General features: G+C 40.9%; 1 protein-coding gene across 5 annotated transcripts in view; it reads right to left on the bottom strand.

Annotated features, from left to right (window-relative positions):
• ZC3H13 (zinc finger CCCH-type containing 13) overlaps positions 1-12,285 on the bottom strand; it is a 59,415-nt gene that overhangs the window by 15,927 nt on the left and 31,203 nt on the right. For all 5 annotated transcript variants that reach the window (XM_038762094.1, XM_038762098.1, XM_038762097.1 and 2 more), the window contains exons 6-12: positions 11,640-11,779; positions 10,426-10,583; positions 8,549-8,746; positions 5,638-5,811; positions 4,360-4,670; positions 3,310-3,774; positions 18-200 (exon numbers count right to left, since the gene is read on the bottom strand). In XM_038762094.1, the coding sequence (XP_038618022.1) occupies positions 18-200; positions 3,310-3,774; positions 4,360-4,670; positions 5,638-5,811; positions 8,549-8,746; positions 10,426-10,583; positions 11,640-11,779 (1,629 nt within the window). The remainder of the gene's footprint in view (positions 1-17; positions 201-3,309; positions 3,775-4,359; positions 4,671-5,637; positions 5,812-8,548; positions 8,747-10,425; positions 10,584-11,639; positions 11,780-12,285) is intronic.

The raw sequence follows: 12,285 nt of genomic DNA, 5'->3' as shown, positions 1-12,285 counted from the left end.
CATTCAGAGTTTTGTACCTCTCTCTCTGTTGTCACGACGGTCTCTCTCTCCATGTCTTCTTTCAAAGGAGGAATCCCTGGCTTGTTCTCGGCTGTCGTAACGGTCTCGCTCAGGATATCCACTTCGTGATTCCCAGCTATCGTGGTAATTGCCACTGCTACTGTGGCTATCGACTTGAGTCCCTCTTGTACCACGACTTCCTAAAGCAGAAAGATATCCGCATTAATGTCTCATGGATTCATTCTGTTTAGGAATTTCCTCTTCATCTTAAGAAACAAGTGCATGAGGTGGATTAGTTCACAGAGAACTGAAGGCACGTACCAAAGTTTAAAAGACATTAAGGAGAATGGTAATTGTGGTATTCATTAAACACTTGCTTTGTGCTAAGCAATGGGGTAGATGGAAGGTTATCAGAGCGGAAGCAGTCCCTGTTAAACATGGGGTTCACAATCTAATTTCCAGTTGGTGTGTCATGTGAACAGTGTGGTAGTGTCTGCCTAGATATGTCCAGCACTCCTAAATGTACCCCTAACCAACGCAATTGTGCAAAGGTGGATGTACTTCTGTGTGCACTCTTAACAGCTCTGTCTTTTTCATTCTAAAGCACTCCAAAGACACAAGACTCAATCTGCACACTCATCTTACTCCCTAAGGCTGGTGAACAGGGCTGGGAAGAACTTTGATATGTCTCTAAACTGCTCCTCATAAATCAGTCCAACCAACTGTATTTATTGAGCTCCTGCTGTGTGTAGAGCACTAAGGAAGACATGATCCCTGTCCCCAAGGAGTTTACAATCTACTTTGTCACCTAACAATCCTCATGTATTTTAAGTACCACTGAAGCAAAAAGGCTGGGAAATGTTCCAACGGAGTACCAGATTGGGAACTGAACGACCTGTCTTTTTGTCCTGGCTTGACTCCCGGGTGACAGGAAGTCACAATCTACCGCAGCCTCACTTTGCCAGCTGTAAAACAGGCAATGAACTCAATTCTCCCAGTGGAAAAGAAAGCTTTTCTACATTCCTTACCTGATCCAGTGATTAAGTCTCCACCCTAGCATCCTGACTACACTGTTAGCTGAGCCTGACCAAGGTTGGGGGCAGCCTCCAAGGGCTTCCAAATGAATCTAGAGGGTGCAGGACTGCCAATGGAGGGTGCTGAAAATGAAATGAGGTTGGAATGACTCCTGAATTGCTCTAGACTTCAGGGATAATCTTGGAGGTAGAGAGACAGAGGGGAGGAATGTCCTGTACAGAACCTAGTCTCCCCCAGGGAAACCCTGAATCCCTAACCAACTTGATGAACATCTTGGTTACATGAACATTGTCAGGGCAAGCAGAGAGACCCACTCTTTAAGGGGCATCAGATACCTTGCACACAATACAAGCCATAAATACTACTATCATCACTCATCATCCCCATGAATGCCACTTCTTCAGGAGTAACCCTCATATCCTCACACAAACTGTGATGGTTCTTTGCCTTATTACCCTATTTGGTGGTGGCAGGAGAATATGGCTCAATTATACCTGCATCCTAATTCATGTGATTTTTGAGAAGGCAGTATTCATGAAAGCACTTTGAACTCTTTCTAAGGAAAAGGCAAATTAAATTCCAAGTGGTTATTATTCAAAGGGAGAGCTAATGAAGTCTGATCTATGCTGCAGTGAAAACAAATCTATTCTGAAAGATACAGTTATGAATCACAATCCCAAGAAATGTAGTTAAAACTCCACTGCAGTTGCAAAAATATCTACCCACAATTTACATTCTGAGGAGACACTGTGTCCTCCTCTATATGCAACATCCATAAGGTTTTATGAAAAGATACCAGTGGGGAGAGATAAGAAGAGATCCAGTATGAAATGATGAACAGGAAAGCCCACATCTGCTGTAATGAGAAGTGAGCTAGAAAAGGAGAGGCAATTCAGGTGCTTATAAAGAGAATACACAGCAATTTTTTATGAACACTACAACAAATTCAGAAATAAAATTGGAAAGGAGGTGAACCCAATCTAACCACAAAAGCATGCAAACTCAAAGTTTGCGTTGCGGGTGAATTAACAAAAAATATTTAAATTTGCAGACATGCAGCATTTATCTTTGGTTAGAAAAACAGGGGAGAAGCTGCAATATCATCTGCATAGGGAAAGAGGTTTTTAATGCAGCTAACCATAGTTCTTAACAGATCAGAAGAACAAATGTATTGAAAAATCAACACTGAGGTAAAAATAACATTACATCAGAGGAGAAGCAAAGCCCAATTAAGTCTCCATTGACCAAACTACATTCCCCCCGGACCCACACTCCCCTGACATTTCATGCTCCTGTATGAATTCCAACCCCAAAACTCAATTCAACTTTTGTATATAAATATGTATATGACCCCAAACTACTGATCCACCATTTGTTCCAGAAATTCAAATGGTATCCCCTCTAGACCGTAAGCTCCTTGTGGGAAGGGAACCTTTCTACCAATTCATTTGTACTGTACTCTCCCATGCGTTTAATACAATCCTCTGCTCCCAGTAAGCACTCAATAAAAAAACATTAATAACGGATTACCTCAAATCTCCCCCAGCCAGCTTTCTTCTTTACTAGATTCTTCCCAACATTTTGTTCACCAGCCCCAGCCCAAAAAATTGCCTCAACCCAAAAACCCCTCCATTCCCAAATCCGATCATATTGGGGATGGTGCAGTAACTAAGGGTCTGAGTAAGGCAAAAAAGGAGATCTTTGGGATCGAAGGATAACAATTGGGATTTTATGTATTTTATTGAGATTTGATTGTACAGCTGAAGACAGCAGACAATGGGCAGTAAACTGGACGAGGCAATTTGAAGGGGAAGGAAAGGAGATAAAGAAGTTCTGGCTTGCAAAACCATATAGTCAAGAAAGAAGTTTAGAAAGGAATATGGCCCTGGGATGGATCCATTTTTCTCCCAGTCGTTTTCAGTCACTTTGGCCATTTTATTTCCTTTCACAACTTTTTTTCCACATATTTGGTATTTCCTTGCCTTATTGCTCCATATTAATAGCAACTGCTGGCTATTCACTGAATGAGACAAAAATCAGGTCTAGATCAGACAGTTCATGATCCCAATTGTCATTTGTTAGTCAACGATTTCTGAAGCAGTACAAAGAGGCAGGTGTCATGAATGGACTTCCATGGATTATCACCACAACAGGACAATGACCACACTCTGCTTCGGGTGAATGGTATATAGTATATGTTTAAGAATTAAGCAGCAGTTAAACAGCAGTAGGCAACCATTTATAGTATGAACATATAAGCTTTAGCCACCGTACCTTTTTCTGGCAAGTCTGGACCTCTGCCTCTGCTTCTGCCTGTGCGATCGCTCCTCGTTTCATTTCGAGATTCATTTCTGGAATCATTCCGTGTATCCGTGCGGGAGCTCTCTTCTCGCCCGTGGTTTCGTCCATAGCTGCGGGGCTCTTCCTGGTAAGCGTCTTCCTTCCGATGGGTATCTCGACTCTCTCGGTCCCTGTAGTCATGGGTATCTCGGGTGGAACGTGAATCCCTCTGATCACGGCTGTCCTTGTTATCTCTGCTGTAATCTCTTGTGTCCCTGGAGTCCCGGGTGTCTCTGGATTCTCTCGGCTCCCTGCGGTCTCTATTATCCCTGGCCTCTCTCCGATCTCTGCCGTCTCGGGATTCTCTGTCATCCCTATGATCTCTAGAGGAGTTCTGGTCCTGATCATAATCTCGCTCCTCCCTAGTGTCCTTCTCTCTATCCCTTTTTCCTCTGGTCTCTGTTTAAAAACAAAACAAAACACAAAACCCAACAACTTTCACCTCTCAATTTTATCAATGGTTAAAATTTAACATTACAAAATTTCAGAAGACAACACAATGAAAGGGTGCAGCCAAATTATGCTCACATACCCAACAGACAATACTTAGAAATAACAAAGGCCCCAAATGCATCACTAAAAATTACTAGAGAAGTTCTCACAGGAAATTCTTACCGTATTTTTTTTTATTATTCAACATTAAGGACTCACTATAAGCTTGGTGCTGAATATCTACAGCATAGTTTTTGTCCAAATGGTCTGCTATATAAAGGAATCTACAACTTCTTGGGCTTCTGAGGGCTGAATCTTTCAGAATGGACTCAAACCCAGTTTTTACCTGAATTAATAATATATCCTCTCAAATGATATTATTTAGATGCTCTCTATCAAAGTATTCTAAAGCAGCTTCAAGTCCTCTCCAACTGCTCTTGCTCTTTGGGGTTTTGTGAGTGAAAAAGGAAGAATTACAGGGTACCTTTGCTGCTGACAATCCACCAAAAATCTAGCTGGATAACAAACATGATTGTGAACATATTTCTATACCTTCCCTCCTTTCATGACGCCGATCATGAGACTGTGAGGTACATTCCCGATCATGTCTTCCTTTCTCTCGTCCTGGAGAGCGATGTCTTGAAGGACTCCGCTTTCTTTGAGGGGAAGACGAGGATCGTGGGGGATAAGGAGAAGAGGAGCGTCTTACAGGGGGAGATGCTGTTCTCTGATAAGATGGGGATGGAGTTCTTTTACGACGGGGAGAAGGGGAATGTCTTTGGACAGATGACCCAGACTGTGAAGAAGATGAGTGATGCCTAGAGGATATGGGAGAATGATGCTGTCCTGGTGGGGAAGCCGACCTACAGGAAGAAAACGGGAAGGCAACTGCCTTAGCTTTTGAGATACGCGTAGAAACTAAACTCTACTATCCCTCTCCTCCCCTTCGCCAAAATGGTGGCTGAAAATGCTACCTGGGTGCTAACAAAAATGCTCACATTATATAGCAGGTCATAATTCCCCTGTTCCACATTCCCCGTTTCCCTCTCCCCCCACCCCGAGCCCTCTGAAAAATTACAAAAGCATCACAAACACACATATTCGCAAAAACCCACACCCATTATCTGTCAACTCCAAGCCCTATCTTCCCCAACTTTGTTAAACTCAAACCTCGTTGAACTGAAGGTTAAAAGGAGGAGAAGAGGACAGAGGGGAAAGGAGTTGAGAAAAGGATACTGAGCATCAAAAAACCCCCAAACAAATAACCCCAAACAAAACCTCCCCAAGAACTCAAAAGTTCAACTATGAAATCTATGAGGGCTACTCTCATTTGCTCCAAGAAGATGCAAAGATATAAACCACACCTCTAATTTGGCCATGATCCAAACAAAAATTATTATTTTTTTCACGTCTCCAACAATTCACACACATCTTAGTGAGAAAGAAGTAATGGGATGTTCACTTTAGAATGAACTGAGAGCATCTCAGAATGGAATACTTTCCTATCAATAAATACACGGCATTTTCTCCCTTGGTAACTTCTGCGGAAATTCCATCACATCAAATAGTCTTCTTAAATTACTACTATTTCTCAAATACAGAAGTTTATATAAGACGTGCAATTCAATGAAAACAATATCATTCAAGTTTGCCAATTACATGCAAGACCAATGGAAAATTAGTCCTTAAATCGATTTCTCATTATAGCTAATCAGTTCCACAAGTAGTGCAAACATTCAAGTTCCATCACTTTACAAGAGCAACCCCTGTCAAAATAATGGGCATTTCTTACTCCCTTATACCAATGTACACATTTTATTAGCCTCCCACCTGTGAGATGGAGAGAAAGAATGCTTTTGAGTTGATGACTTGGCTGGAGCCCGAGAAGCTTGTCTTCGCCTTGCAGCAGGGGGTGAGTATTCCCTGGAAGGGGAGGAATTACTGCCAGAATTATCTGCTGGACTGGGGGTGCGCTTTTGTCTATGGGAACCTTCTGAAGGATCTCTATTCAGAAAACATACAAGTGGAAACTTTTAAATAGATATGGTGCAAACAGATATTTAAAAAAACCTCAATCCCATCTGAACAAAAGTACTACGGAAGAATTAGTTTGGGTCAGACTCATTTTTGCCTCTGTGCATCTGAAAAACGATTTCACAACAAGAGGATTAAGAATATAATCCCCGTACCCACCTGATCTTTAACTTCATTAAAATCCAACATGATCAATTTTTAAAACTTTAAATTCTGAAGAAAATACACAAAGAGCAGTTTGGCAGATAATGCTCACTGTCATGCCCTCGGGACAAAGGAAGGGCAAACCAGGAAAGTATGGGTTCTCAGGGGCCAGGATGTGCATTTTTGGACCCACAGAAGTAAGGAAAGCAGTGCTTCAAAGAGCCCCATGACAGTCACAGAGGGGCAGTAATTTCTCAAGGCTTTTTGAGAGCTGTTGTGCCCTCCGAAATCCCACACACCCCAGCAACCAGCCCCTTTCTGCACAACTTGGGCCCTTTATTCCCCTTCCCCTCTACCCCTTGGCTCATGCCCGCTCCCCTGCCGCCATCCCCCATCCCCAATTCACACACTTTAAAGGGATAAATGATCTGGGCCAATTTAGACCAAGAATCAATTTTTCTGTTTACATTCTCCTGTCTGAGAACAATTCATTCAACCGTATTTAATGAGGGCTTACTGTACGCAGAACACTGTACTAAGCAGTTGGAAAGTACAATATATTCGGAGATCATTTTCTGCTAGGGTTTTATTACGGTTAACACTCTGAATCCTGGATTATTTTACATGCTCTCTGAATAGCTGGGATTTAAAATAGTCATTCCTGCCAGAACAAAACAATTCCGTGAACAATTGGGGTAGAAAGCAATGGAAGGGTACAGGAATTAAGTGCTACAGGAATAGCACCATGTGGCTCAGCACAGGAATGCCTTCAAGTCTTCAAGACTGTGAGCCCGCTGTTGGGTAGGGACCGTCTCTATACGTTGCCAACTTGTACTTCCCAAGCGCTTAGTACAGTGCTCTGCACACAGTAAGCGCTCAATAAATACGATTGAATGAATGAATGGCTCAGCATAGGAATGCCTTCAAGTAGAACTGCATAATGATTTCCCTATCAGTTCAGTAGCAGTTCAGTATGGGGAACTAATTGTAGAGTTTAAAGTTCAGTCACCATTTGCTAACCGGAAAAACTGAAGTTAAAGCATTTACAAATTAGTTCCTTGTAAAATGCTAATAAGCTGATAGAGTGGTTGATAAAGAAACACAATTTAGACTGCTTAAACAAGATTTAAAGACCTAAATCTGTCCTTGATAATGCTGAATAATTTCATCTGCCCCCTAACCTCCTGAAACAGTAAAACCTCTATCATTAAAACAATGACTGACAGTGTGAGGATTTCTAGCAAACTACAGTAGGAATGATTATACCCCAAGAAGAGTAAAAATAACTAATGAAAACAATTCTTTGATAGCTCTTCAGCTACCTTAAATTTCATCCATTGGGCCTTGCAAACCGAGTAACTTGCCATTATTCCAAGAATAATTAGTACTGATTACCTTCTAATATGAAAGCAAAATACTCAAACCGAAATCCTCAGAATTCCAACTAAAAGCATTTACTGTACCTCTACAGAGGAAATATTTTAGGGAAAGGTTCGCCAAGAGAAATATTTCAAAAATACAGGGGTAAGTCTCCCAGAATCTCTCATTGTCATATGGACTTCAAAGTTTAGAAAACAGTTTCATGGTTTCTATCATGCATGTCTTCTGTACACAGTAAGCACTCAAATGCCATTAATTGCTTGATAAATATTTACAAAGAGTTTTGTCACCAGGGAAAAAGGAGGGCCAATTCAAGCAAGCCACTCGAAGAACCAAAATGGTAACTACCTCAAAAATAGTGGTTCCCAGGCTTTGATGAGTTCAGGCGCAATGGTATCATTATTTTTACCTGATAGCAGCCATTGCTATCTATAGACGATATACTTCATATGACTACATAAACTAAATGTACAGCCTTTGTACAATGTGAATATGTACATAAGAGAAAGTATGTGTAAACCTTTAAATTACTTGCCATACTTAATCTGACCCCAGTGAAAGTGGCAATTGGCATCAGTTTAATTTACTTGTCTGACTTTTCCATAGACTAACTACTGATTATTCGGTTTAAGAGGCGGCAGGGAGAACATGGATAGTTGGAATCCACAGTCCACAAAGCTGCTTACAAATAGGAAAGCTGGTTAGAATTAACTTCTGTTTTCCCTGTCCAGGCTCTGATGAGGCTGCTGATGAGCAGCCAATAGTCAAAGGGAAGTCTGCCAGAAAGAGGAGAAAAAGCAAATGGAACTATCCAACCAGATTTCCTAAATTAGATTTATAAGTTAGTTTCAATTAAAAGTACGATTTGTGATTTTTCCTTCACATAGCCCAATTTGTACTGAAAAAAGATGCTGCATTTGTGGGGTGATAACATGACTACCTTTGCCATTATGCTCCTCCTAAAAGTGAGCAAAGGAATCAATCAAGCTGAGCTCCCCCACCTTATATCGATATTATTATTATTAATAAAAAATTTAAGCTTCCCAATCCTGCAGTGACATATCTAGTAATTAATGTTATGAAAAAAACCTATGAAAGGATAAGAAGAGATGAGTAAAATCAAGAGTCATGAGACTGTAAAAATTTAATCCAGGATCAAAATCCAAAGCATCATCTTTCCTACCTCTGCTTTTCTTTCTTTTCCTTGTGTCTTTCAAATTCACGCCCTCTTTCTTTCCCTTCTCTCAGTTTTTCTTCTACTCGTTCTTTTGCTTTATGCTTTTCTTTGTGTTTTTTCCCCTGGGGTGTATCTTCCTGTACAGGAGGTGGTGGACTAGGGGTACGGGGTCCTTTCTTCTTACCCTGTGTGCTTTTCGAACTCCTAAACAGAACATAGGACAAGAATTAGACACAAGTATATGACCCAGATCGGACTGTTTCCTAACCATTTCATTTATCAGAATGCTAAAAACAAAAAAAATGCACCCATCAGATACAGATGTCCATTTATCTGTAGACCAGTGATGTAGATCAAGGAGGGTCTGACATTGTGGCAGACAAGCTTTGCAAGAACACAAAGGAGGCGGGTGTTATAACTGTGCACTATATACACTATTCTATTGTTTTTTAGTCTATATTGTCTTTTCTTGAGTGTATGTATTGGGCCAACAATGCCATCTGTTAAACAGTGATGGTGAGGCAGTGGAATCCGTATCCCAGTACAACATTCTAGCTTTCTGGAGTGATACATGTTGCTTTTCTCTGCCTGCTAAATCTGCCGTTAAATATGCTGGCCTTGTGTACTTCCTAACTATAGTAACTCCAGCTGTCCCCTTGATTTTTCACTATTTAAATGAATGGATCATCACGGACTATATATTCTGTACACCTCTCTCCAGCCCAACTTATTGCAATCACATTCAAGACTCTTATACATTTCTATTCTGTTGCACAATTTGCAACACATTCAATGCCGCCAGAGTCTGTGTTTTCAAAACCTGCTTTGGCTGGAAAACCGTACGGGAATTAGGGAACGTTCTCATCGATGCAAGTCTGTTTGAACTCGCCTTGTCATGCCACTGAGGGAATTCCTGGTACGCGAGTGCGGGGTCGGAATAAGTGACTACTATAGCACAAGCTTTTTACAACATGAAATCTCACAGGAAAGCACCCTCACTTTATGGAACTGTGTGAACGGGAAGCTGCGACAGATTCTTGACATTAATACTAATCACTTCTTCCTGGATGAGTATCGACTTCATGATTTCTTACCTATAGCTTCAATGAAACTTCAATGTTTCCCATAACCCTTCTTTGTAAATGTATACACAATTGCAACTTAATACTATGTAATTACAGCTCATCTCTGGGAGACAACTATAAATCAAACAACAGTATTTATTGAGCACTTAATGTGTACACAGCATATTACTAAATGCTTGGGTGAGTACAGAGTTGATAGACACATTCCCTGCCCACAAGGAGCTTACAATCCAGAGGGGGAGACAGACATTAATATAAATAAACCAATTAGAGATTTTTTAAATCGTATTTCTTAAGGGCTTACTATGTGCCAGGCACTGTAACAAGTGCTGGGGTAGACACAAGACAATTAGGTTGAACACAGTCCCTGTCCCCCACACAGCTCACAGTCTTAATCCCCATTTTACAGATGAGGCAACAGACACAGAGAAGTCAAGTGACTTGCCTAAGGTGTCACAGCCAACAAGTGGCAGAGCCGGGATTAGAACCCAGGTCCTTCTGATTCCCAGGCCCACGGTCTATCCATTAGACCACACTGCTTTATTTAGCAGTTCCCCAGTTACTTCTAGAATTGCGTCCGGGTTCTTTTATGGATGAATGAGATGAATGTCTTGTTCTGTTAAGTCCTTTCCAGATCTCCTCTATTCATCATCCTTTTTTCCTTCACCCATCTTTCAAGTCAAGACACCATGTTCAGCATCTTCTCGTGATCTTTCGTCACAGAGCACAACACATTTTTTCAGGTATAGGATGGAAAAACGATCGGTCTTTTGGTTTAATGCAGATCTATTTACTGACCTCTGCTGATCCACGAGGGGAGAAGACACAGCGGGTGTCTTCTTATCCTTCTTGCTTGCTGAGGATGACTTGGGGCTTGATTTTCGTTTTGGGGATTTACTAGATTTTCTTGGTGGAGGTGATGGAGACAGCTTTGATCTAACCACTTCTGGAGAAATCTTTAAAGGAAAAAAAGAGGTTTTTCTAGTGAGCTCTACTAATGGCATTTTTTAATGGCATTTGTTGAACGCTTACTACGAGCAAAGCACTGTAGTAAGTGTTTGGGAGAAATTCAACAGAATTAGTGGATATGGTCCCTGTCCATAATGAGCTAGAGGGGGAGACAGACAATATAAATAATTTATTATATAATTGAATGATAAAATCTATTAATAGTGGGAAGTGTCCAAATCCCCCCACCCACTTAAAAAACTACTAAAGACACTGGCTCCCAGCGAGCAGTGAGTCTTTTAGACTGTGAGCCCACTGTTGGGTAGGGACTGTCTCTATATATTGCCAGCTTGTACTTCCCAAGCGCTTAGTACAGTGCTCTGCACACAGTAAGCACTCAATAAATACGATTGACTGATTGAGCAGACATTAGTCAGAAATGAATTGTACTTTACAAGCGCTTAGTATAGTGCTCTGCACACAGTAAGAGCTCAATAAATACGACTGAATGAATGAAAACCATGTATTTGGGTGTTACAGAAAACCTCCGCCCTGAAGTGATAACTGATTCTTCACTGAGCACAACCCAATTATTCTTTGCAGTAAAGTTGTGCTTGCCACTTGAGATGTGTCACATAGGTTTCAAGTATGTCTCAGGCGCCCAATCATTTCAAAGACTCAACTCTTAAGGAACACCTTTCCAGTCACAGGCTGCTTGGCCTGGCCTGTTGCTTCTCAACAATCGACTACTGCGCCACACTGTTTGGTCTCTGCTTGCATTGATGCCATTTTAGCTTCTCATACAGCAATTGGTACATTCACACTTTAGGACTATGGAATTCCTTATTCCATACCTTTATATTAAAAACCAGGCAAATGCAAACAGCAAAAGGGATTGAAATGTGGCATTATATGCTTTCAAATAGAAATCTAAAGTTAATAGTTTGGCTATTTGTTTTGGAAATTATCTTATGAAACCCTACACGATCTCACGAGATCCGCCTCATGAGAACAAGTCACCTGAAATGAAATGTTTCTCAATAACTGGTATAATTTAAACCAACCTCCTTCTTAATTACTATTTCTTCCCTTTTCTCCATATTCTCTTGTTCTAGTTTCATTAATTCTCTCTGAATCTTCTGGCGTTTCATTTCCAGGGACAACTCATGGACATAATCATAGTTAATTTCTCCATTGTCAGAATCTTAAAAAAAGAATACACATTTTCAGAACAACAGCACAATTGGACGGATAATCACATTATGAAAACCAAAAGATGGAAGGAAGTATTTCTGAAACAAACAGAAAATGACATCAAGTAAACTTTTCGTTATCCAATACACTACTATTCAGAAAGCCTTAGTCACCAATATTTCCATTATTTTCTAATTATAATCATGGACCACTGGTCCTTTGGGAGAAAGCCCTCTTCCTTCTGTTTTCAGAGAGAAATTGGAGCTGTGGGCCGCTTCCCGAGCATTTTGTCTTGGCCAGAACAGCAGGATAGTCTACTTTATTGAACTTCCCATCCTCCTTAATGACAGATCCTCTCCTCACATACAACTCTCTGTGCTAACAAGTTTTTCTCTTTTGAATTCAGCCCTAATTGTGAGGGCCTCGCTAGCCTTCCATGCAAAGCTAATCAACCAGTGGTATTTATTGAGTGCTTATGGTGCGCAGAGCACTGTACTAAGCACTTGGGAAAGTACA

The sequence above is a fragment of the Tachyglossus aculeatus genome, chromosome 20 (genome assembly GCF_015852505.1).
Source record: "Tachyglossus aculeatus isolate mTacAcu1 chromosome 20, mTacAcu1.pri, whole genome shotgun sequence".
NCBI lineage: Eukaryota > Metazoa > Chordata > Mammalia > Monotremata > Tachyglossidae > Tachyglossus > Tachyglossus aculeatus.
This window is presented reverse-complemented; position numbering and strand designations above follow the sequence as displayed.